This window comes from Vombatus ursinus, unplaced genomic scaffold (assembly GCF_900497805.2).
Source record: "Vombatus ursinus unplaced genomic scaffold, bare-nosed wombat genome assembly UNPS02014818.1, whole genome shotgun sequence".
NCBI lineage: Eukaryota > Metazoa > Chordata > Mammalia > Diprotodontia > Vombatidae > Vombatus > Vombatus ursinus.
Genome location: NW_020954596.1, coordinates 56248613 through 56273400, shown reverse-complemented (window position 1 = coordinate 56273400; position 24788 = coordinate 56248613). Strand labels below are relative to the sequence as shown.

General features: G+C 38.9%; 1 protein-coding gene across 1 annotated transcript in view; it reads right to left on the bottom strand.

Annotated features, from left to right (window-relative positions):
• The window catches only part of ATP10D (ATPase phospholipid transporting 10D (putative)), a 115463-nt gene that overhangs the window by 5561 nt on the left and 85114 nt on the right, over positions 1-24788 (bottom strand). The window contains exons 14-21 of the mRNA XM_027836062.1: positions 23386-23512; positions 20593-20777; positions 13234-13486; positions 12915-12991; positions 6641-6766; positions 4377-4577; positions 891-971; positions 655-759 (exon numbers count right to left, since the gene is read on the bottom strand). Coding sequence (XP_027691863.1) covers positions 655-759; positions 891-971; positions 4377-4577; positions 6641-6766; positions 12915-12991; positions 13234-13486; positions 20593-20777; positions 23386-23512 — 1155 coding nt within the window. The remainder of the gene's footprint in view (positions 1-654; positions 760-890; positions 972-4376; positions 4578-6640; positions 6767-12914; positions 12992-13233; positions 13487-20592; positions 20778-23385; positions 23513-24788) is intronic.

Below are 24788 nucleotides of genomic sequence, written 5' to 3'. Positions count from 1 at the left end.
TCTTTCTACCTCTCATTTCCCCCCCACCTCTTAATATTCCTACCTAGTCAGGGGCTATATTTAACAAAAATGTCATCTCACCTTGGCTAGCACTGATTCACTCACCATGGAGATGAAAAACTGGTATCACTTTTATTGTGGCTAAAAGGTGGAATAATAAACATCTCACATTTCTATAGCACTTTGTAGTTTAGAAAATATCTTATGCACATTTTATCAGCCCATTTGATCAGTTCATCACCTGTATTTTACGGATGAGAAACCAAGTGGAAAATAGTGAAGGGACTTGCTCAAGGTCACACAATGAGTTGTACAGTGAAGAATCAAATTCAGGTCTTCTTACTCTTACTTACCCTGGGATATTTCCATAACACTTGCCTACATTCTGAGCCTGAGCCTCACATTCATTAGCAGCCCCTTGTTAGGATTATGATAAATCCCTGGTCCATCTAACAGGGGTTTTTTATAACTTCTTGGGTCACTTATCCAAGCCTGCTCCATGAAGCTTGACAACTGCGAAGTGTCACGTGAAGCCACAAACATCACTGTTTTCCCTGTCATTGCCCTTCTCTGTAGAACTCCCTTTGCATCTAGGCATCAAGAGCTGTCCAAGGTTCCTAACAATGGAGGTCAGTGCTGTATGTTTCCACTCACCAAAGTCTTACTTTCAATTACAAGGTGGAGAAGAATGATGAATAGAGCTGCAGTGTTCAGAGGGTTCCCAAACATAAAGATGTCAATGTCCGAGCCCTGGTAGGTCTACAAATGAAACGAAAAAAAAAGGAACTTAGTTGTGGGTTGATAACAGGTGGCCAGCATAGCAGGGTAAATCTTATTAAACAAAGCAGAAGAGGGAAAAGAGAAATAAATATATTTCTATGTGTACTCACATAGTAAGGCACAAAGAAGCAAACCAGGCTTTGGTAAAAGGCATCCAGCAAGGTGATCCAGAATGTGAATGGTAAATACGCCTGGAAATGAAATAGATATTAAGTGGAAGGGAGATAAATTGGGATAAGAATAAAATGCCACAACAAAAGAAGCATGGATAGCTTCTTGATCATAAAAGAAAATGCTGCAAATGCCACCCATCATTCTCTCAACCAGCTAGGCTTTGGGTGGAGGATGGAAGTCAGAGACAGGATGGGCTCACAGGGGAAATGGAATGAAAAAGTCTGGAGAAGCTCTTCTTGCCCATTTCACATCTCTGCTTTTATCTCCTCATGAGGAAGAGCTGAAAGAGTATAGAAAGAGCCTCTTGCTGGTAGTTAGAACCTACTATTAGCTAAACAAAAAGCCCTTTCCTTCAAACAGACTCCAGAATCATTTTCTCTTTCTAATTTGGCCTTTTCGTTTCTCATTTTCCCCAAATGCAAAAGGAGGTTCAAGCAAATTTGTAAAATATGATGCTATCTTCCACATAAAATAACTACAATAAATATACAAGTATATATTGGGTATTCTTTTTTTTTCTTACAAACCCATTCTGCATTTTCATATCTATAAATATTTTTTGTGGTCTTTTGGATAATCAATATAGTGAAGACTCGTGGTTCCTGGTCTGCTTTTTTTTTTAAGCAATTCCACAGCAAGGATAAGAGATTTTTCCCCCTCACTTTCCAGAACCAATTTCTAGAATGAGGCAAAGAAACAGACTCTAGAAGAAGAGAATGTGTTAAGAGTTGAAGGACTTGAAAGAATCCCAGTAGTCTGAGGGGGAAAGATTTAGTGTTAAAATAAGGTCATGATTTAGATCTATCTTCCCTAACTCCGAATTCTAAAATTCCTCTCACTCATCATAACTTTCTGCCCTTTCATTCCCCCTTACTTATTCTAAATTTATTAATCCTCATTCTGACTCCCAATCCCTTTATCCCTCTTGGTCCTCCCCATCTGCTCTGATCTTACTTTCATCCCTTCATAGTCTTGATCAGTTTAGCAATACCCTATCCTCTTAAATGGTGCAGCTAGATGTGCACCATAGTGGCTAGTGACAGAACCTGAAGTCGGGAAGACTGATCTTCCTGAGTTCAAATCTGGCCTCGTGGACAAGTCACTTAACCCGGTTTGCCTCAATTTCCTCATCTTTGAAATGAGCTGAAGAAGGAAATGGCAAACCACTTCATATCTTTGCCAAGAAAACCCCAAACAAGGACACAAAGAGTCAGACGTGATTGAAATAACTGAACAACAACAAATCCTATTAAATTGCCCCCTTGTCCAACCAAACCACGACCCTGAGTTACCCCCTCCCTTACTCCAAAACAAAATGCTTCCAGAAAAAGTCACTCAATTGTGCCAACTGGACCCACTATAAATAAATTCATGTCACCTAAAAGGGCCCTCATTGCTTCCAATTTCTCCCTTCTGCATACTCCACCAACTTTTCTAAGGCATTGATTGCATCGTGTCACTCTCCTACTCACAAATCTTTAGTGGCAACATGTTGCCTCTAGAATAAAACGCAAACTTCTCAGCCTCATACTTCTAGCTCTCCACAAGATGAATCCACTGACCCCTCAGACTTAATATTATGGATATTAGAGCTGGAAGGAAACTTATAGATTATTATATCCAATCTCTTCATTTTATACATGAGCAAACTGAGGCACAAAGAGGTTAAGTGACTTGACCAGAGACACCCAGCTAGGAGACAGACAAGACAGGGTTTGAATCTAGGTCTTCTTGACTCAAAGTCCATGACCGACACCACACTGGCTCTGCATTTCCCACCATTTACCTTCACTCACTCTTCATCCCAACCAAACTGGTCTACTTGCCATACAGACCCCCAACTCAAGCTTCTATATTCTTCCCTTTGTGCAGCCATGGATGCTTTTGTCCTACCCCAAATCCCCTTCACCACCATCTCTTATCCCTAGCTTTCAGTCTCAATGCAGGCAAAACTTTCTGATAGTTCAGCTTCACACTGATTTAGATTCTTTATTGCTCTTTAAGTTGTCCTGTATTTCTTTATCAATATACATCTTGTACCCCACAGTAGAAGGTTAATGCCCTGAGATTAGGGATTTTTTTGTATTTTTGTCTTAGTCCCAGTGCCTAGAACAGTGTTTCACTCATTGTATGTGGCTGTTAAATATCCATGGATCTGAATTTAAAATTTTAAACTTAAAATAATTTATTACTACTGGCTAGTGGACATAGACCCCGGGACTGTGATTGAACAATGCTGACAGGCAACAGGAGGAAGTAAAGAGAGAAGATTTGAGATAAAATGAATGAGATGTTAAGGGAAACCAAACCAGTTGGAACTTTGAGAAAAGGAAGACAGGTAGGGGATGGAAAAGGAGGCTTTAAGGGTGATAGGAGACAGGTAATAGAATATTATATCCTGGAAGACAATCACTTCATGTCGGCATTCCAGACCTCTTCAACATTAGGGAAAAGGGATTTAGGGAGCCCAGGAGAATAAGTTTCAGAACAGTGAAGACAGGAAATGATCAAAGCATTAAAAAAAAGTGTGTTTGGAGGCCAAGTTCAAGGGAAAGGCAACTTCTGGGAAGGGTGAATTAAATGCAACAATTACCTTATATCAAGGGCAGCATGATGTGACCCTGCCTAGCCTATTACCAGCACATCATAAAATCCAGCCAGCCCTACAGGACACATAATAAGTAAATGGCTGTTAACAAAGTTTACCAGCAGGACAAATGATCTCAACTCCCCCAAGGAAGAGCACTAGTTATAACTGTCAACCCACATACAATGGGCCCTTAAAATACAGTACAGGTCAGAGCAACCATGAACATTTTCATCTAAAGGAACACTGCCTCAAGAGATTCTATGACTTTAAGCCAAGAGCCTGCAGAGGCCCCAGGTTTCATACTCCTATATTCTTGTCCCTGAACTTGTGACTGCATTAGAAGAAATCCTTGTTATTCTGAAATCAAATCAATCAAGTAACTGATGAAGAACCGTGAGACAGGCAACAAGCACCTGTCAAGTACCTACTATCCTATGTGCCAGGCACTGTGCTAAGTTATGAGAATACAGAGAAGGGCAAAAGACCGTCTTTGCTCTGAAGGAGTCCATCGTCTATGGGGGGAGACAGTATGAAAACAACCACGTACAAAGAAAATACACACTGAATATATTGGAGATAATCAGCAGAGGAAAGCCAGGAATTAGAAAAATGATATGATCTGAGTGGGCAGCTCTTTAGTAACTAACTTATAAGTATAAAGAGTTGCCTGGGGACACTGAGAAGTTAACTGACTTGCCCATGGTCAGACAACTAATTTGTGACAGGGAGACTTGAATTCAGGTCACCTTCTCTCCAAGCTTGATTCTCTATCCACTCTATGACATTGCCTCTCATTGATCGCAATGTGTGTGAATATGATTCTAACACCTACCTCTGATTTCTGGCCACTCTTATAAAGTTCAGGTAGCTGCATGAGGGTCCCTGCAGAAACATCCTTTTCCAGGATACCATAAATGACTGGAGGAACAGATGTGAAGAGGAGGTTGAAAAAGATCAAAACCCAGTAGTCTGACATGGATGTTCCAGAAAACCCACAAAAGAATTGGTACCAAAAGAGAAGGTTTACATAAGCCTAGAAATGAAAAGGAAAACACTAAATTTAGCAACAACAATTCATAACAGAAATAACAGCCAACATTCAGGTAGTTTTTTTTAAAGGTTTCCAGAGTGCTTCCTGTATTTTCTCATTTGGTCCCCACAATAACTTGCTAAGGTAGGTGCTAGAATTATCTCTATTTTATGGATCTGGAAACTGAAGCTAAGAGACACTAAACTAGTGTCTGAAGTGGGATTTGAACTCAAGTCTTCCTGATGTCAGGCCTAGTATTTTATCCATTATATCACTCAATTGCCTCCATTTAAGTATTTCATCCCCTGAACAAGCTAATTGTGTTAAACATAAGGCTTTATCCTCCCAGAGGTTGATATGGATGGCAATGGGCAAATGGTTCTATTATTTTATTTTTTTTAATTCAGGGGTTTCAGAGGTATCAGGGAGTTCCAATGGCAAGAGGCTCTGTGCTGTCCTATAAGGACAATGTCTTAGGAAAAGCTCATCTAATGCCTATGGAACCTCCCCATACCTATATTTGCTCTCTTGAGTGAGCAGCGAATAGAAATTCATTTAGTGTGATATCATTTTGAAAGGCTGCCAGGAGTGGAATTGCTATGGAAGATCTTAAATCTTTGGTTGGATAATCTCCACGAATGAAGACTTTCTCAAAGGACAAGCATATATAATCCCTTTCTAGCTCAGACACAGGTTGGTTTTGGGGATAAAGGAAAGGTGAAGCACTCGAGGTAAAAATTGCAGGTTTTGATGATCAAAGTTCTAAGATATTTTCAAGAATTTATGAAAAGCTGGTTTGGTTTCTGAAAGATCACAGGAACACCAAACTCTGGATTTTAATTTAAAAGATGAATCCTTCATCAAGGTCAGTCATAGGCACCAGAATGTTCCTTTATGAATGCAAAAATACTTTTCTTAAAATGTCAGCATTTGATCAAATGTTTTTCTCATCATCAACATTTTTTTGAAAGGCACTAAGCTTTAAGACAAAATCCTATTACCTTAAAAAACACTAAATTATACATGTTTGAACCATCTAAAAATAACCCACTGGAGCTAATTTATGTCAATGGAGACAATTTTTTTTTATATATTTAGGAGAGAGCTTTCTTGTTTTGTTTTAGAAAGCTAAAGCTGAACTGGTTCTAAATTCTGCTGACCCAAATAATTATTATCATTAGCACAAAGTATCCATTTAGAATGAGAAAATTTTAGCTTGAAGGGAACCTAACAGTCACTTACTCTTTCCAAACTTGTTTGCTCATCTATATAAAATGAAGGGGTGAGATTTTAATGACTTACCAGTCACCAGCTTGGAAGTGACAGGGCCAAGACCAGAAATCAGATTTCCTGACTATTGGTTCAACACCTAAAATTCCAAGTTCAAATTCTAGACCTTTCCCCTAGGGGATTGAGGGGATCAGAAAAGGTCTCCTTACTCCTTATTAATTGCCACAAAAGATCTCCAGCCTTCCTCTTCCAACCTCCCCTGGTGAAGCAGGTACTTCTTAGAATCCTAGAATCTGAGTTTTGGAATGTACCTCAGTGGTCTTCTACCCCAACTTAAATGACAACTGTAAGGGCTTGCTAATGAACTAAGCTATACAGAAGGTTGCCATTTTTCTTTTCTTTTTTTTTTTTTTGGCTGAATGCAATACTGTTCTCTCTAATTGGGTGGGGGCAAATCCAAGATTTTTTCAAAGTCGGAGCCATTTCTCCTAATGGACAATATCACACATTTCTTAGTTCCACTTGTCATAACCCTTTTAGAGAGGATTACAAATCAGATTTTAAATAAACCAGACAAGACTTAATTGGATTTAAATGTACAGGAAGCAGCAAATCTGAACTGATGGATAAGCCTAGCAATTTGCTGCCAGCAGTTGACACACAGGACATTCCTTGATTATTTTTGATAAAGCAATTAATGGTTCTGCCATCTCCTTCCCAGACCTCAACCATCAAAATTCAAGATGCTGTCACCATTCTTTAATGCACCAGGACTGATAAGAGAGAGAAGAGAGTGATGTGTGAGTGTTGAGCCAAGATCCCCAAATGCCACATACCACATTCTTGTAGAAGAAATATAGAATCATGTTAGATAGTCTGGTATAACACCAATGTCCATGGACAAGTAGAAGCTTGGTGAGGTGTTTGAATTGGGAAACTGCAAAGTCACTGGCCATCACTGCCTGCAGAGGGAAAAGAAGAAAATACTATTCAGAAAATGAGACAAAAACATCAGAAGGGATGCAGAGATTCGGTCGCCATGATTTGCTAACTCTTTCACGTTAGCCAGTTCTGCTATTCAAAATTTAGTAAGCATATTGAAGAAGCTGAGGAAATTAGAGGAGAGTTATGAAAGTTCTACAGGGGGGTTTCTCATTTTACCAATACATACAAATTAGACTTTTCCCCCCTAAGTTTATTATTGCTTACGAATACCTTGCTACCCTCTCCCTAGCTTGTGCTCATGCTCATACATCATCAGCTTCCTTTATTCTGTTCTGTCTCAATGAAGTTTTACTACCCTAGAATCTGACGGTGCAAATTCCACTTCCTGTTTTGGGAAGCAACAAAGTATTGCTGCCAAAACCTCACATGACTTTTTTTTAAAAAATAAATTAATTTATTTTTAGTTTTCAACATTCACTTCCATAAGATTTTAAGTTCCAAATTTTCTGCCCATCTCTCCCCTCCCCCCAAGATGGCATGTAAATTGAAATAGGCTCAACATATATATTCATATTAAACCTATTTTCACATTAGTCATGCTGTAAAGAATTAGAACCAATGGGAGAAACCATGAGAAAAAAGAAACCAAAAAAAAAAAGAGAGAGAGAGAACAAGCGAGTAAATAATATGCTTCAATCTGCATCCTTCTCACGTGACTTTTAAGCAATCTGCCCAGCACTCAGCCTGTATTTCAGGCAAAGAGAGATCCAAATTCTCAATCTTTCTAGGACAGGCACGTCAGAATTTACATTTTTTCCTATTTCCCAAGTCTATCAGCACTCCAATCTGTAGTGTCCCTTACCGTCTAGCCAATAGTTACTTGCTCCTCATAAATGGGTAGTACCTTGAAAAGTCATTCATTTGCAAGGAGTTGGTTTGATAATACTATACATCAGACAATGCACACCAGAGTAGAGATTGTCCTTTAAAAGCTTCCCTGTCCCACCTTCTACAGTAGCAAAGAATTAGAAGAAAGCATCAATGCTCATAATTGGGCAATAGCTAAACAAGCTGTGGTATATGAACATAATGGACTATTACTGCGCTATAAGAGGTGATAAAGAGGATAAATACTGAGAAGTATAGGAACACCTATGGGCTTATGTGAAGTAAGCTGAACCAGGAAAATAATATGCACAAAATTAGAGATGGAAAGAAGAATAACTGAAATTCTAAATACTGAACTTGGCTCCAAAGAAGAGATATGAGAAGGCACCAGTTCTGTCTTAACATTCATGTCTTAACAGAGATGAGAGAAAGATGGATGTGGAATTTTTATAGGGTCACTGTGGGTTAAGTTTGGTGACTTTTCTTCTCCTTTTTACTTTTTGTCATAAGGGACAGTCCTCTGTAATTGAGAAGAGTATACTGGGAAATGTACGTGACATAAAAATGATATCAATAAAAATATATATTTTTTAAAAAAAACAAAGTTTCCTTGTCAGTTTTTAAGCCTTTTTTTCTAATGGCAGAAGTGGCTGTTCTGAAGACTACACATATATACAAGTATGCATATGCATACGCATGTAAACAACTTTGATGGGCTGTAATTTTATCAGTGTGGAAACTTTCCTTCATGGTTATTGTTCAGTCATTTTATTTGTGCCTGCCTCTTTGTGATCTCATTTAGGATTTTCTTGGCAAACATACTGCAGTGGTTTTTCCATTTCCTTCTCCAGCTCATTTTACAGATGAAGAAACTGATGCAAATGGGGTAAAGCGTCTTTCCCAGGGTCTGAGGCCGGATTTGAACTCAGGAAGATGAGTCTTCCTCGCTCCAGGCCCAGTACTCTATTCACCGTGTCAGCTAACTGCCCTTTCCTTCAATGGACACACTCACAATTCAGTCTGTCTCCTTTAGAGATCATAGAATTATAGATTCAGAGCTAGAAGAACCTTGAAGGTCATTCAGTCCAGACCTTTCATTTTACATATGAGGCAACCTAACTCAGAGAGATTGTGACTTGTTCAGGGTCACACAGGTGGTAAATAGAAGAGTTGGGATTTGAACCTAGATTTGCTGGCCTAACAGTCTTTCCATAGCAACACATCACCTGGTCTTTATTTGTTTCTGTGGCTAAGAACAAACAAACAAACAAAAATAAAACAGAAACATGCCCCTCCTGCCAGACTTTTTAGAGATGAGCTTCTCAGCACTTCCACACAAGTTCCATCCCAGGAATGTATTGAAAGCCTTTCTAGCTGATCGGGCCTGCCAGAACTTGGACCTTACTGGCATATACTGTAAACACTCAGGATTACCTTCCTACTACAGTGAGGCATCAGAGTAGGGATGCAGTGGAAGATAATTAAAAAAACCACAATAGTAGTACTTAGTGCACTATAATTGCAAAGAACTTTACACACATCACCTGATTTTATGCATTCTCATAACGACTCTGTAGGTTAGATAATAAAATGTTACTTACAGATCAGGGAGTAGTCTCAGAGTTTACAAGATCGTAAAATCACAGACCTACAGCCAGAAAGGGACCTCAGATAACATCTAGTCCAACCTCTTCACTTGAAAAATGAGGAAACAGCCCAGCAAAGTTAAGTGACTTGAACCCAATTCAAGAAATGACTTGCTCAAGGTGACAGAGCTAGTGCATGATGGAGCCAGCAGGAGAAATCACATGCTCTGACTATAAATTTAGTGCTCCCTCCACTAAGCCATGCTGCTGAAGACAAGTGCTCCTGAATTATGGACATTAACTTTTAAATTGACATGGTGCTCTTAAAATGAAAACTTTGTTGTATCATATACAATCAGGGGTAGGCTATTTCTTACACCCTATATGTCTATTCTCCTTCAGAAACAGGTAGAGACAATATTTTCCTTGGAGAAGGGCTTAATTTTTTTAAAATTGAGTTGAAGAAGGGAAGGCCTAAGAACAAGAGATGCTCTCTAACCCTAAATTCCCTGGCAAATATGAGATACCTCCAACCAGTCTACCACCTAGCAAAACAATCTATCAAGTATCTGCACTTACCTTACAGAAGGTCACAACTTAAAGTGACCTTATATCCAGAACATTTCAAGATACTCAGATGATGCTTCTTTCTCTTTTAGCTGTTTTTTGTTTTGTTTTGGCCAGACTTTAGAAGCAAAAACGCTAAGCTGTCTATAGACAGCGGAGAGTTAATTTCTATTGATGCCTTGGAAGTAAACCCAGCATTGTTGTTATTGTTTTCAAACAACTTATGGGAAAGAGAAAAATCAGAGATGAGACTTGATTGCTTCTTGGAGGAGTAAAGACAATGATAATTGATAGAGAGGAGAAAGAGCTGCTTAGTTTTTATTTTGCTGCTTCTGTTGTTTTTTCTGTCAAGGAGAATTTGCATTGGAAATGACAGGAAAAATGGCTAATAGGGAGTTGATAACCAAGAGAAGGAAGGAGAAAGCTGCCTTTGATGAATTCAAGTCACCCAGCCTAGATGAACTATAACCTCAAACACTGAAAGAATGAAGAATGGAAAAGTACCTCAAGTCTAGAAAAGGGCAAATGTCATTCAATTAAAAATAAAAAACAATACAACAGAATCTAGAAACCATAGGATAGTGAGATTAATTAAAAATTTTTTAGAGTACATTAAAGAGATTGTTAGTGAATTGAGAGATGGTTAGTGAACATTTAAAAAATTTAGAATGGCCAAGTCATTCAACCTTTTAGTGATTACAAAAAGCCAGCATGCCCTCATCAAGAACACAACATTCCAGACAACCTTTTTGGGAAGCATTATTAATCTGGGGGAGTGGGGAATATTATAAATATAGTTATCTATATTGTAGAAAACATTTCATGAAGTATCTTACATTATTATTGTGGAAAGGATGGAGAGGTGTGGACCAGATGATAATACAACTAGATGGGCCCAGAGCTGGCTGAATGACTGGACACAAAGATTAATGATTCTAAGTCAACCTGGCAGGAAGTCTTATTGGAATGCCTTAGGAAAATCTGCTTTTCCCTATGTTATCTAACATTGGTCCCAATACTGTTTCCTGTTTTTGTCATCTTTGCCAAGCCAGAACAATTTATATGATAACCAAAATAATAATGTAAAGGAAAATATAAGAAAAAGGCCTCTGAACTCTGCTCAAAGAAAGGAATGATGAAGGGCAAAGACTACTGGTGAAGCATACCTCTTACCACTTAACACAGAGGTGATGGACTAGAAATGCAGAGTGAGATATGCTTTCTCAGACATGGCCAATATGTTAATTTGTTTTGCTGAATTATACATTTTTTTTAAAATAAAGGAATGCATCTAATTAGGGATGATGGTTGTGATTTGTGGGTACTGATAGCTATATACAAAAAGAAAATCATGAGAATTATTTTAAAAGCACAAAAATAAATAAAAATACAGAAGGGGGCACAAAGTAATATTTTTACTATCTTTTTTACTTTACCATTTACAATGTGAGCTAAAATCATGTGTGTTTTTTTCCATCAGCAAAATGAGGATGCCACCACTGCTATCTTCCTCACTGTGCTATTGTGAGCTTTAAATGAAACAAGAGAAATTAGTTAAAAGCAACTAACTAAAAGCAACATGTAAACATAAACTAGGATTTGTAGGGCACAGAAGGTTAGATCCCTAATTAGAAGCCTTCCTTTATTAAAAGAAAAAAAAAAGGTATAATTCAGCAAAACAAATCTACCCATTGGCCACATCTGAAAATAACATTTCTGACTGAGGATTATCATGGTTGATACACTGAGACCCTTTATAGTTGTTATTTTTTTCTCTGACATAGCACAGAATTTTGCACCTTTTGAATCACAAAACTATCATAAAGTTAGTTATCATAAGCTCTAAAGGAACAGAGCAGCATTGGTGATAGATAATTTGACTCAGTCAGGAATACCTGGGTTAAAATCCTGTCTCTGATACATGCTGGCTTTGTAACCCTGGACACGTCATTCAACCTTTCAGTGATCTAGACAACTCAACACTAAACAAATCTGCATTGGCAGAGGCGGTTTCCTCATTGGCATTTCTCTTATCATAGCAGTTTGCACGTGGAAGGCAGTTCTTGATTCTCAATGACATGTTTACAAAGCATTCACTTTCATAACATTTCTTCAAAGTTGGTGAGAGGCATGCATTGCCTCTTGGAAAGACTTACATGAACTGATGCAAAGTGAAGTGAGCAGAATCAGGAGAATGTTGTAAGTGGTAATAGCAGCATTGTTCAGTGAAGAACCGTACAGTGAACACTCACAGTGAAGAATTGTAAATGACTTAGCTATTCTCAGCTATCTGACAACGATCTAAGACAATCCCAAAGGACTCATGATGAAGCACACTATCTGCCTCCAGAGAAAAAACTATACTGGGTTGTTTACTGTCTCAGGAATCAGGGAGGGATAGAATTTGGAACCCCAAATTTAAAAAAAATGTATAAAATTGTTTTAACATGTAACTGGGGAAAAATAAGACATGGTATAAAAAAGTTCAATAGAGATCTACAAAATTATCAAGCTGTGTATAAAAAAGATATATAGTTCCTTATATAATCTTTTTTTTCCTGATCTCTGAATATGGAAATGTTTACGTTTGTTAATGCTTTTCAAGTTCATAAAAAGCAATCTAAAAAATAAAAAGAAGAAAGAGAGGTTCAGGCAGAATGTCTTGTTACATGATTATAGAAAATCAGTAATATAATTTTGGATTAGTTGTTCAGTGTCTCATCTGGCAATCTAGAGTGTTTTCCTCTACTGAGATTTTGCCACAGAGAAGGCTGTACCTATACAAAAATTGACCATGTTTTAGAGCATAAAAACCTTACAATGAAATGCAGAAAGGTACAAATATTAAATGAATCTTTTTCAGATCATGATGCAATAAAAATTACATTCAATAAAGGGCCATGGAAAGATAGATTTAAAATTTACTGGAAACTAAATAATCTAATCCTAAAGAATGAATGGGTCAAAAATCAAATCACAGAAACAATCGACAATTTTATTAAAGAGAACGGCAACAATGAGACAACATACCACAATTTATGGGACGCACAGAGAAGGCCTTGGTTTGGGAAGTGAGTAGTTTCCAGAGATCATAGAGACTTTCATGCACACATCATTCACTAACCTGCATGCCTTCTTGGCCTGAAATTCCTACTCCAATGTCAGCAACTTGTATCATACTAACATCATTGGCTCCATCACCTTCCCAGGGTCAGTTGGATATGGGAGATAGGAGGCATTAAAAAGAAGGGATAATAATATAAGTTTGGATATGGAAAGACATGAACTTGGGAAATTTTTATTGGCTATGATAAACAAATCCAGTCCCAGTTTATCCTACTTTCCCCAAATCCGTTAGAAGGAAAATCAGCCAGATGGAGAAGCTGAGAGACCTTGTCACAAAAATCAAGTGAGATAGAATGCATGATGGTGTCCATACTCACCAATGGCCAAGGTCATCACTTTGAGCTGATTTCGTACTAATTTTACCACTTCACTTTTCTGCAGGGGTGTTGCTCGGCAGCACACAACAGCTTGGCACATTCCAGTGACCTCTAGAAACTGACTCTGCAGACTGTCCTGCAGTGCGAACTCTAATGTTTTCCCAGTGATAATGAGCCCAGCTCGCAGCTGAGGAATGGGAACACCTTTCTTAAGTTCTTCTAAAATCTTATTCATCAACATCTCACAGGCTTCCTTAAAAAGAGAGAGCAAGAGAGAGAAAAACCGATTAAACACTAATGGTTTCTTGGGTGTACATGCACCCATGGTGTTCCATTTTCTCTTCCCTTCAGCAACTGTATCCATCAAGTTTACCTAGTGTGGGAAATAATCTATAAAATTTCAGCAATCAACAGGGCTTTTGAAGAGGGCTATGCATGTGTATGCATGTATGTATTGGAGTGTGTTTGCATGTGCATTTACAAGCTGGGGGAGGAATTAGTCAAATTAGTGAATTTTCCAGAGAAAAAATTATTGGATAGGGAGGAAAAAAAAAAACCCAAACCAATAACTCTAAAATCATCTAGATGGAATAGCTCATATTTACATAAGACATTAAAGTTTGCAAAATGCTTCACACTAATTATCTCATTTGATCCAGAACACAGCTGTGAATGACAATAATCAAGACGACCTCTAACCAGCCCAGGCAAATGCCAAGGGCCATGCGTGAAGGCTTTAGCTCTTCACCCTCAGGAGATGCTCTCAGACTCTCAAGAGACAAACTGTGAGAATGTCAGCTTCTCAGGATTACAGCCTGTTTCATTTACTATACTTGTATCACCAGTGCCTAGCACAGTGGCTGGGACACAGGAGAGGCTTAATAAATGTTTGTTGACTGATTGAAGGATATTGTAATTCTAAGGAACTTGATTAGCTAGCTTCCAAACCCACTGTAAGATCAGAAGCAGTAATTTAGGAGGGGGACAGTGGGTTGCTAGAAGCAGGCACACTGACAGCAGCAGAATGACAACTGACAGCTTGGCATGGAATGCAGAGACAAAATCATAAGGCACAAGTGGTCAAAAGACATGAAGGACTGGGGGCAAATAGTCCTATAGGTCCTATTCAAGAGATCCTAAGGGCCACAGTATTATAATTTTGTATAATAAATAATGCTTAAAATAGTGACCCTGAGGGACAGCTAGGTGGTTCAGTGGATAGAGCTCCGGCCTCGGAATCAGGAGGACTCGAGTTCAAATCTGGCCTCAGACACTTGACACTTTCTAGTTGTGTGACCATCGGCAAATCACTTAATCCTGACTGCCTCATCAAAAAGCAAAAAAAAAAATACTGACCCTGAGCTGCTAAGATACTGTTAATTGATATTCTGTATATTCTGAAAAGGCAGGGAAGAGTGGAACACAGAAATGAAATTTTCATGTAACTGGAGGCTATCTTGTTATGTTACCCAAATTTCATTCTAAACTTTTAAGAAAGCCTTTTCATCAAAGACATGCAAATATCCCTTGTTCATGATGTAGATTATGGGTAGGGCCTGTCTAGAATGAACAGAATAAACGCTCAGTAAAATCTATTAGATGAGCAAACGTATCATTTTCTGCTTCTGTTGACATGTTTTGATGAATTTATGAATATGTATTAGAATCCTAACATTTTTGCCATTCATGAAATATAAACCTTGTTTTGTGTGTGTGTGTGTGTGTGTGTGTGTGTGTGTGTGTGTATGCTTAGGTCTGTGTAGTAGGGAGAGGGGGGAGGACAAGAAGATTCAAAAAGAATGGAGAATTGACAGTCTTTAACCACCTAACAATCTACCTGGGAAGAAAAGGTTAAAATGTTGACGTTGTAAATAAACCATCTTGGGAGGTCGGGACCTGGGATTTCACTGAGCAGAGGACTTGGTGTTCTAATTTCACTGGGTTAGGGAATTCCCAGGGAACAAAGACTCACAATCAATGCAGCTCAGCAACTATGCTGCAACTTAGTTTTAGAGACCTGCCTGGTGCACTGTGAAGTTTAAGCGACCTTCTCAGGATCATATCGAAAATACACGTCACAGGTAGGATTTGAACCCAGGTTCTCCTGCTTCAGAAGCCAGCTCTCTGTTTACTATACAGTATCAATCTGTCACCTACCATTGTGTAAGTACCTACAGTATGGACCAGACACTGCAATTAAGTGCTAGGGATACAAAAGAAAAGCAACCCCCTCCCTCCAAAAACAACCAAGTCTCTACTCTCCAGGAGCTCAAAGTCCAATGAAGGAGACAACAAGCAAACAACTAGGTGCAAACAAGATATGTTCAGGATAAGTCAGAGATACACTCAGCTGGGGGAAGCCATCAGCATTAAGGGGGATCCTGATACGCCAACTATAATTATGATAACTGATAAGGCAGTAAATAATTAATGCTGCATTATTTGATACAGGTAAAAGTGACATTGAGAAGGGAGGGACGAGTTGTAGTAACTGAGAAAATTTCATGAAACAAGTGGAACTTCAACTGAGCCTTGAATGCTATGAAATGAAGGGAAACGGAAAGGGCATTCCAGACCAGGCAATGACCCATCCAGGCGTTCGCTTTGCAGAGTTCAGGGGACAGTCAATGACAGCATGAAGCCTGAGAACAAAATGAGGAGGCAGCTGAAATTACCTTTCATCTGTCCAAGGAACAGACTGTAATTCTCCAGACATTCTTTGGTAGTTCCGACAACTGGAATGTCATTATTTTAATTAGAATATCATCATAACAGAAAAGAAAGTGAGCACTGGTTTTGCAGCTGTTCACAATTCTTTTACTTGATGATGAAATTTGCAAAATGTCTTTTGGGTTTGATCCTCCCAATATGGCAGGTATTATTATCCCCATTTTACAGATAAAGAAACTAAGGCTCAGGGAGGTTAAGTGAGTCTTCCAGTATCGCACAGCTAATAAGGGTTTGAGAAGGGATTTGAACCTAGAGCTTCCTGACTCCACATCAGGATAAGACTATACAAGTCATTCTCAGGTCAGTCAGACTTTTGAGTACCTACAATGTTCAAGATGCCACGTTAGGCACTGTCCAAACTCTCCAAGGAGCTTACAATCTGCTTTGACGGAAGGGAGGATGTGCGGTAGGCTACAAAGAACAACAGTTCAAATCCCCGTTCTACCTCTGACTAACTATCTTGGGCAGCTTGGTTCCTCTCTGTGGGCTTTGGTTTCCTGAAATCTGTAAAGATGCCTTCCAGCTTTATTTCTCTGATGATAGCCTTGAAGATAGATCTGTGGTTCCACGGTAGGACTCTCCTTCCCCCGATGCAGATCTGACCCCACCACACTTTTTTCATCCTATGTCATTTTGGTGTACATCCTTCTAGAAAGGCTTCACGGAGATGCATCTAACACGCTGAAGGACTTCCTCTAATTCTCTCTCCCTCCTGGGGCCCCTTCTAGCTCTAAATCTACGATCCCATGATCTGTTATCATCTCATCTAGTAACGCCCTTCAGAAAGTGTCGCTTCCTGCAGACAAAGCATGCGTAGTGACAGAACCTAGTGACGCCCACCGCGTGGTTTTCCACTACTCTTCATATTACTGTAAGTTCAATCCTTAGGATGTTGGATTGCGTCATGATTTGCAGCCACACAGGAAATATTTAACAGGAAAAATAACATCAGCATGGTACCGTAGAAAGAGTATTGGCTCTGGAGTTAAGAGAATCTGGGTTGAAATTCCAAATCTGACATTTACCACCTGAGTGACCACGGGGAAAGTACTTCATGGCCTGACTCTCAGCCTCCTTGTCCGTGAGGAGTCATACTAGACAGCTTCGGAGGCCCCTTCAATAGCTAGGTCTAGGATCCCATGGCATACAAGAAATGGGATTTCTGTAGCAGCAGGAAGTATAGAATCATTGAAAACAATCAGTTTAACAAAAAGAGCTATATTCCCATTCAGTTTCAGGCCCAGCCTTATTGTCATCTGCAAGGGACTCTGCAGGATATCTAGATGGTGATGGTCTAATTTGATGGCCTGCCTGCCCAGCTGGATGTCATGGGCTTGATGACTGCCCGACACCTGGTAGGCACTTAATAAATGCTTATCGACTGCCTGACCATCCACAAGGATGAAAGTATATTGTGCTTAGTGCTGGGGATACAAAAAAAGAGGCCTAAGTCCTGCTCTCAAAGAGCTCCCAATCTAATGGTCAAGTCAACCTCTTTTGCATCCCTGTGGATTTCACTGAGGCAGCTTTGTAGTCTGTTGGGGCTTGATATCATTAATTCAACGTCGTTGGCCAGTGGGAACATTTGGGGACAACACCCAACACTTACGGGGAATACTTCTTTTGTCTGGGATCTGGCAGGACACTGTCTCCCATATCACTGGTGAAAGATCAACTTAGGTGAGCAGCTTGTTGGATCTCTCACTGCCAGTTGTATGTAAGGCCTTGCTCCTCAAGGGCAGGACCTTCCTTCTGTCCATATCTCCCATGCTTAGCTTGAAGTAGGGACCCCAAAAGTACTTGTTGCATCTTGAATGAATGTCAGTACTCAGCAGGTCACTGAATAACATTATCTCTGCAGTTATATCTGTGATAGAATCTTCTCTGAGTTTAGTGTATGCCTGGAGACGCTTTATCATATGGAGAGCCTTCAAGGCATTATTTTGTTCTAATGAGTTAAGATATTATTTTCTTAAATAATAAACAGACACAGCTAGATCCAAGAACATGGTATAGTGGATAAACTACGAGACTTGGAGCATAAAAGAGCCAAGTTAAAATTCTGCCTCAGACACCAGTTCTGTTATTCTTGGCAGTTCTATTAACCTCTTCTGGTCTCAGTTTCCTCACCTGTAAAACAGGGATAACTGTCTCACAGTGTTGTTGCGGGGATCAAATGAGATAATACTAACTTAGGCATCCTAAATGTCTTCATTCAAATTTAAGCTTCAATAGCTCAAAACTCAATTTTAAGCTTTAGTAGCTTAAAATTGCACTAATACTTCTGGGACACCCTGTAAACATAAAGGGTTTGGCAAACCTTAAAGTGCTATTTAAATGCTAGCTATCATCATCACCATCATCACCATCATCATCATCAAAAAAGTGGTAGAATGTACATGACATTGTAATGAGTCCTATGGAGTTTCTGAGGAAAAAGAACCGCTGTAGTCAGGGAAGGATCTGAGGCTAGGATTTGAGGTAGGGTAAGCAGTTGAGGGATGGGTAAGCATTGCGAGAGAGGGCAGAAAATGAACAAAGGCCCCCTCGGCAGGAAGGCAGAGCAAATGTGGGCAGAGCAGTGCACAGACCGGCCTCGTGCAGGGAAAGCTTTTTTTTTTTTTTGGTCAAGCAATTGGGGTTAAGTGCCTTGCCCACGGTCACACAGCTAGTGAGTATCATGTGTCTGAGGCCGAATTTGAACTCAGGTCCTCCTGACTCCAGGGTCGGTACTCTACCCACTGTGCCATCTAGCTGCCCCAAGGGAAAGCTTTTTTTTTTTTTTTTTTTTACTGGGGGTTAAGTGAGACGGAAGGTTGAAAAGATAGAGCAAATCCAAACTTGGCTTGAATATGGAAATTCCTATTAAATACCCCAGTTTAAGGGTAGGGGTGGAAGAATCTGTACACAGTACAAAGTAGCAGCAATAGTGTGGGATGACCAGCTGTGAATGGCTTAGCTGTTTGCAGCAGTATAGTGATCCAGGACAACTCTGAAGGACTTAATAGTGAAGGATGCTGTCCCAGAGAAGGAACTGATGGTGTCTGAACACGATTGAAGCATGCTTTTTTTTAACTTTATTTTTCTCAAGGTTTTTTTAATCTGTGTTTTCTTTCGCAATATGACTGACATGGAAATGTTTTGCATGACTACGCATGTACAGCCTATATCGAACTGCTTGCCTTCTCAATGGGAGGTGAGATGGGGGTAAGGAAGGGCTGGGGAGGGAGGAAGGGAGAGAATTTGGAACTCAAGACTTTTAAAATGAGTGTTAGGAGTTGTTTCTGCATGTTACTGGGGAGAATAAAATAATAAATAAAAGAAAAGAGGAAAAAAAGAAAAAAAGACTCTGTACACAGTACAATGTTTCAAAGCCTTTCAACTTACCAGAAGCAATGGCACAGAAATACCACCAGAGGGCATAGGTATTTAATAAACACTTACTAACATGAGCATGTGCCAGGAACTAAGGCAAGCACTGGAAATACAAAGATAAAAATCAGCCCCTGCCCTCGAGGAGCTTACGAGGGTGATGGAAAGGAGTTGGCGAAAGCGTGGAAGATGTGGCTGACTCTTGAAAGTGGCTGAGGATTCTGAGAAGCAGAGATAAGGAGGGAGTCCATAGGAAGGTGGGGGTCTGGGAGGGAGTAGGGTAATGTAGGCAAATGCTTCAAAGCAGGTATATGCATTGAGTACCTGAGTATCCTTTTAGTCGCTGGCTTTTAAAATTATATCAAGGAGCATTATTTACCAAATTGCCCACTGGCTGTCACAAGAAACAATTTCTTGTACACAACGTACAACAAAAATTCATTGAGTGAGGAAATACTTAGGTGTGGTGGTAACAAACCCAGGCACTGGAAGCTGTGCTTACAGAGTGAAGGCTCTATCGGGCTAGAGAGGCTCTGACCACTGGACTGATGACAGAATAGGTAACATGCTGTCCAGGTTCTAGACCAGCTAAATATGGAAAGTTTCAAGTGAAGGATGTTAGCCAGCAGGTGGTTATCTGGAGGGGCAGTGGGGAAGATGGCCCTGGCTGACCTCTGCTGGAGTGGACCCATACAATATAAGAGCATCCCTGATACCATCTGAGATCACTTAGATTGACAATAAAAACAGAATTTAACTTTATGGTTTACAAAGCACTTTACATGTTGCCTCATTTGATCTTCACAAAAACTCTCTGAGGTAGGTCAATTGTTACTTTTATTTTTTTTTTTAAGAATGAAGAAACAAGAGAAGTTGTCTCCCCAAATCCTTCCCTGCTGCTATCGAGAGTACGGTACAACAACCATCCTCCCTGTCACCCGGGCTCATAAATACTTAGTGATTAATTATAGCTATGTCATGTATCATACCGTCCTGGAGACTATAAACTTCTTGAGGACAGGAATCCCTTATCCAAATTTTACATCTCCCTCATTAACTAACATGGCACATAGTAGGCACTTAGTAAACAGTTGCTGTTAGAGATGTGATGCATGTTATCCTACCAAACATAAGACTACAATGTACTGGTCTAGATTTGTAAAAATAAAACAGACATTTACTGGTTTTTGTCTCTAGCTCCTAGTGACTACATTTCCCAACCCAGAGCTGAAACTAGCTGATAATCTTTCTACTCACTTTATTTTGGGTGTTGAGGATAAAGATTTTGTCATCTTGTTCCAGCAGTTTGCAAGCATAAGCTATGTTAACAGCTGTCTCCTGCTTGTCTCCTGTCAGCATCCAGATCTTAATTCCTGCTTTTTGCAAGGCCTCTATTGTTTCTGGAACACCCTCCTGCAGACGATCTTCAATGCCGGTGGCACCTATAACAGGACAATATAAAACAGGGGCATTTAGGGAACCAAAGCCAATGGAAGCCTATAGGGTAGACTTGCATTGTTACCCATCCAGCCTATCCATTCTAGTAAAACAGTTCTAACTCTGAAGCTCCAAACTGCAATGGGCATCTGCTAACTCAGAGAAGGCTCCATGTACGGTGGGACTTCTCCATAGACACTAGAGAAAAGTAATTATGTTAAAATGTGGGTAGAAATGGGGAGAGGAGGAAAATTCTGTGGGAGGCAGAAGCCAGTTTGTCAAGCTGAAGTTTTTTTTTTCCCTTTTGTTTTTAATTTTTATTGATTTAATTTTTAATTTATGGAATAAAATAAGCATTTCCATAACACAGTATAATAAAAAAAAGATAACTGCACATGAAACTGCAGATCTATTATATACAACTTGTTATTCCTTTTAAATATAAGTTATCATGTAAATTTCTTTTTTTTCCCTTTTTTCTCCCCTCCCATCCTAGAGATGGATACCATTTGACACAAATATGTATGTATGTAAAATCATTCCATACATACTTCTATTTATCAGTTCTTTTTCTGGATGCAGAGTGCATCTTCCTTTATATGTCCTTTGTGGTTATTATGGGTATTCATAATAGTCAAAATGACTTAGTCATTTTATTGTTCTTAGAACAATACTGATGTTACTATATACGTTTTCTTGGTTTTGCTCATTTCGTTCTTCATTATTTCGTGCAAGTCTATCCATGTTTATCTAAAATCATCAAGCTGATCATTTCTTGTAGCACAGTAGTATTCCATCACAATCATATACCACAACTTATTCAGCCATTCCTCAACTGACGAACATCCCCGCAATTTCTAGTTCTTTGCCACCACAAAGAGAACTGCCATAAATATTTTAGAACATATAGGTTCTTTTCCTTTTTCTTTAATCATCTTTGGAAACAAACCTAGTAGGGGCACTGCTGGGTCAAAGGGTATAGGCGGTTTAATAACTCTTTGGGAATAATTCCAGATTGCTCTCCAAAATGGTTGGATCAATTCACAATTCCACCAGCAGTGATTTAGTGTCCCAATTTTTCCACATCCCTTCCAACATTTGTTGCTTTCCCATTTAATCATTTTATCCAACCTCACAGGCGTAAAATGATATCTCAAGGTTGTTTAAATTTACATTTCTCTAATCAATAATGATTCAGAGCACTTTTTCCATATAATTATAAATTGCTTCGATTTCCTTGTTCCTGAATTCATTTCCTCTATCGATTGAGGAATGACTCATATTCTCATAGGTTTTACAAAATTCTTTATACGTTTGAGATATGAGACTTTTATCTAAGAAACTGTCTATAAAATTTTTTCCCCAATTTTCTGCTTTCCTTCTGACCTTGGCTACATTTGTTTTATTTGTACAAAATCTTTTTAATTCAATGCGTCAGAAATTATCCATTTTATACCTCACTCTTCTATCTCTTGTTTATTCATAAACTATTCATCTACCCATAGGTCTGATAAGAAATATGTTTCATGTTCTTGTAATTTTCTTGTAATTGTAAAGTAAATTTACAAATTTTCTTGTAATATCTCTCTTTATATCTAGGTCATATATCCATTTTGACCTTATCTTGGTAAATGGTGTGTATATTTATATATGTGTGTGTGTGTGTGTATGTGTGTGTGTGTGTGTATATATATATATATATACACAAATACATACATATATATTTATTTACACATACATGAATAAAGTAATGACTTAATTCCAGACCACGATTACTCACAGGGAAGGCAGGCTGATAAAGACTATGTGAATTGGTAAGTTTGGGTACTCGCCTAGAGAACAAGGCTGAATTACAAATATGACAACAATATTTACAATAACACAGGGAAGGTGAGCAGGGCCAAGCCCCTAAAGAGGGCAGATTTGTATGATAATCCTGGTATATATAGAGTATTCTCCCAGCTCAGAAGTGGGGACTCAGAAACAGAAAGAGCATGAGCGGGGTCGGGAAGAGGAAGAGAAATCTTTTGGTGAGTCAAAATTTTACTCAGAATAAAAATCTCTAAGCTTTTAGACTAGTGTCAATTATACAATTTTAATTGAAAAGGGTGCCATAGGGTAGAATAAGGTCAAAAAGGAAGCAACTGCCACATCAGAATGCTCTAATGTTTTTGCATTGAATTTAATTTAAAAAAGATGGCAATTGTAAGGCTGATGAGTTGGGGTCCACTACAAATCAGTCCTCTTTCACTGAAATGGAATAGGGTGGATTGAAAGTCTGGGAGCTTACTGGAGCCATGTTGGGAGGGGGAGGCAGAATCATCTCTGGATTGTATAGTATACACATAGTATAGTATACACATATACTCTTCCATTTGTTTACTTACAATCTTTGATAGATTAGAAAAGAAGGAGAAACTAGTTAATTTCTCAAATGAGAGAACACTTCTATTTAGGGCAAAATCACCACCACCACTCCACCAACTTTTGAAGGTAGAGATTGTTTTGATTTCTATCTTATTTGACATTCCCAGCATTTTGCAAAGTACCTCTAGTATATCAGTTGCTTAATAAATGTCTGTTGAATTGACTTGATAATTATTTTCTACCTACCCAGCAATGTTAATTTGTTCTCAAGTCTCATGGCAGATTCAAGCAGTAATTGTTCCCTGTTGTCAATGCTAGTTTCTGCTAAAAAATGATTTTTTAGCCACTCAGCATACTCTGTGTCACTCATGACCTATGCAGAAAGAAAAAAGGAAAGGCACTTTTATAGCAGCTCCATATATCTCCAAATCTAGAATATTAAGTGGGTCTACCATCTTACCACAGGCAACATTTTAAAGTAGGCAAAGTTAATTTTTAGTGTTCCCTTCTTCCAGGTACTTGCATTGTTTTCTCTGGCCAGAAATAACCTCATGCTACTCCCCAACTACATAGGTTTTAAGTCTATCAATTTCCCTTACCAACCTATTTGAAAATCACTTGTATTAAATCTCACTCCTTCAGGTCAGATAAAAAATTAACTGTAAATTTACAATATGTTAGTGAGAGAAAGTTAGAGAACACCTACTCAGGTAAAATGCATTTTAATAACTAGGTGGCATAGGGGATAGAGTACTAGATCCAGAGTAAGGAAAATCTGAGTTCAAATACCACCTCAGATGCTTGCTAACTACGTGACCCTACACAAGTCACTTAACCTCTGTTGTCCTCATCTATAAAATGGGGATAACAAAAGCCCCTACCCACCAAGGCTGTTATGATGGTAAAATGAGATAATATTTGTAAAGCACTTTGCATACCACAATGTGCTATATAAATACTTGCTATCATCTTCATCATCATCATCATTATCATCATCAAAGGCTTTCTAGAATGTACCAAAAGGAATAACACTCATGGAAGACATTTTGTCCAAGAAGAATCATAAAATTAAGAGTTGGAAGGGAGCATAGAAGTTATCTAGTTGAACTTTCTACTCAATCAGGAATTCCTTCTACACTATCCTAACTTCTGCTAGAATAAATGGATAGAAAATCCAAGGTTCTCCACACTTCACGTTCTGTGAATTCAGATTCAAATTCAGATTGTGAATTCAGTCAAAGGGCCACACTTGAGGACCTAGAGGGCCACATGTGGCCTTGAGGCTGAGCCAAAGTCCATTTTCCTGTTTATTCTATCTGTTGGCTCTGGCACTACCCTCTATAAGCACACAAAATGAACCTCATACATCTTTGCTGATACCAGACCTTCAACTATTTGAAGATAGCTGCAATATCCTTCTAAATGTTTTACTATATGTTCTCTAGGCAAAAAAAATCACTAGTTTCTTTAACTACTCTTCATGACATAATTTCACTCCCTTCTTCATAGGACGTGGTTTCTGACCAGTCTTCTTATCTGAATGTGTGCTATCTTATCAGAGTGCCTTTTGAAAGGGGTACCCAAAACCTAGTGAAATATTCAAGATGTCGTCTGACCAGGGAAGCCTACAATGAGACTAGCGTTTTTAG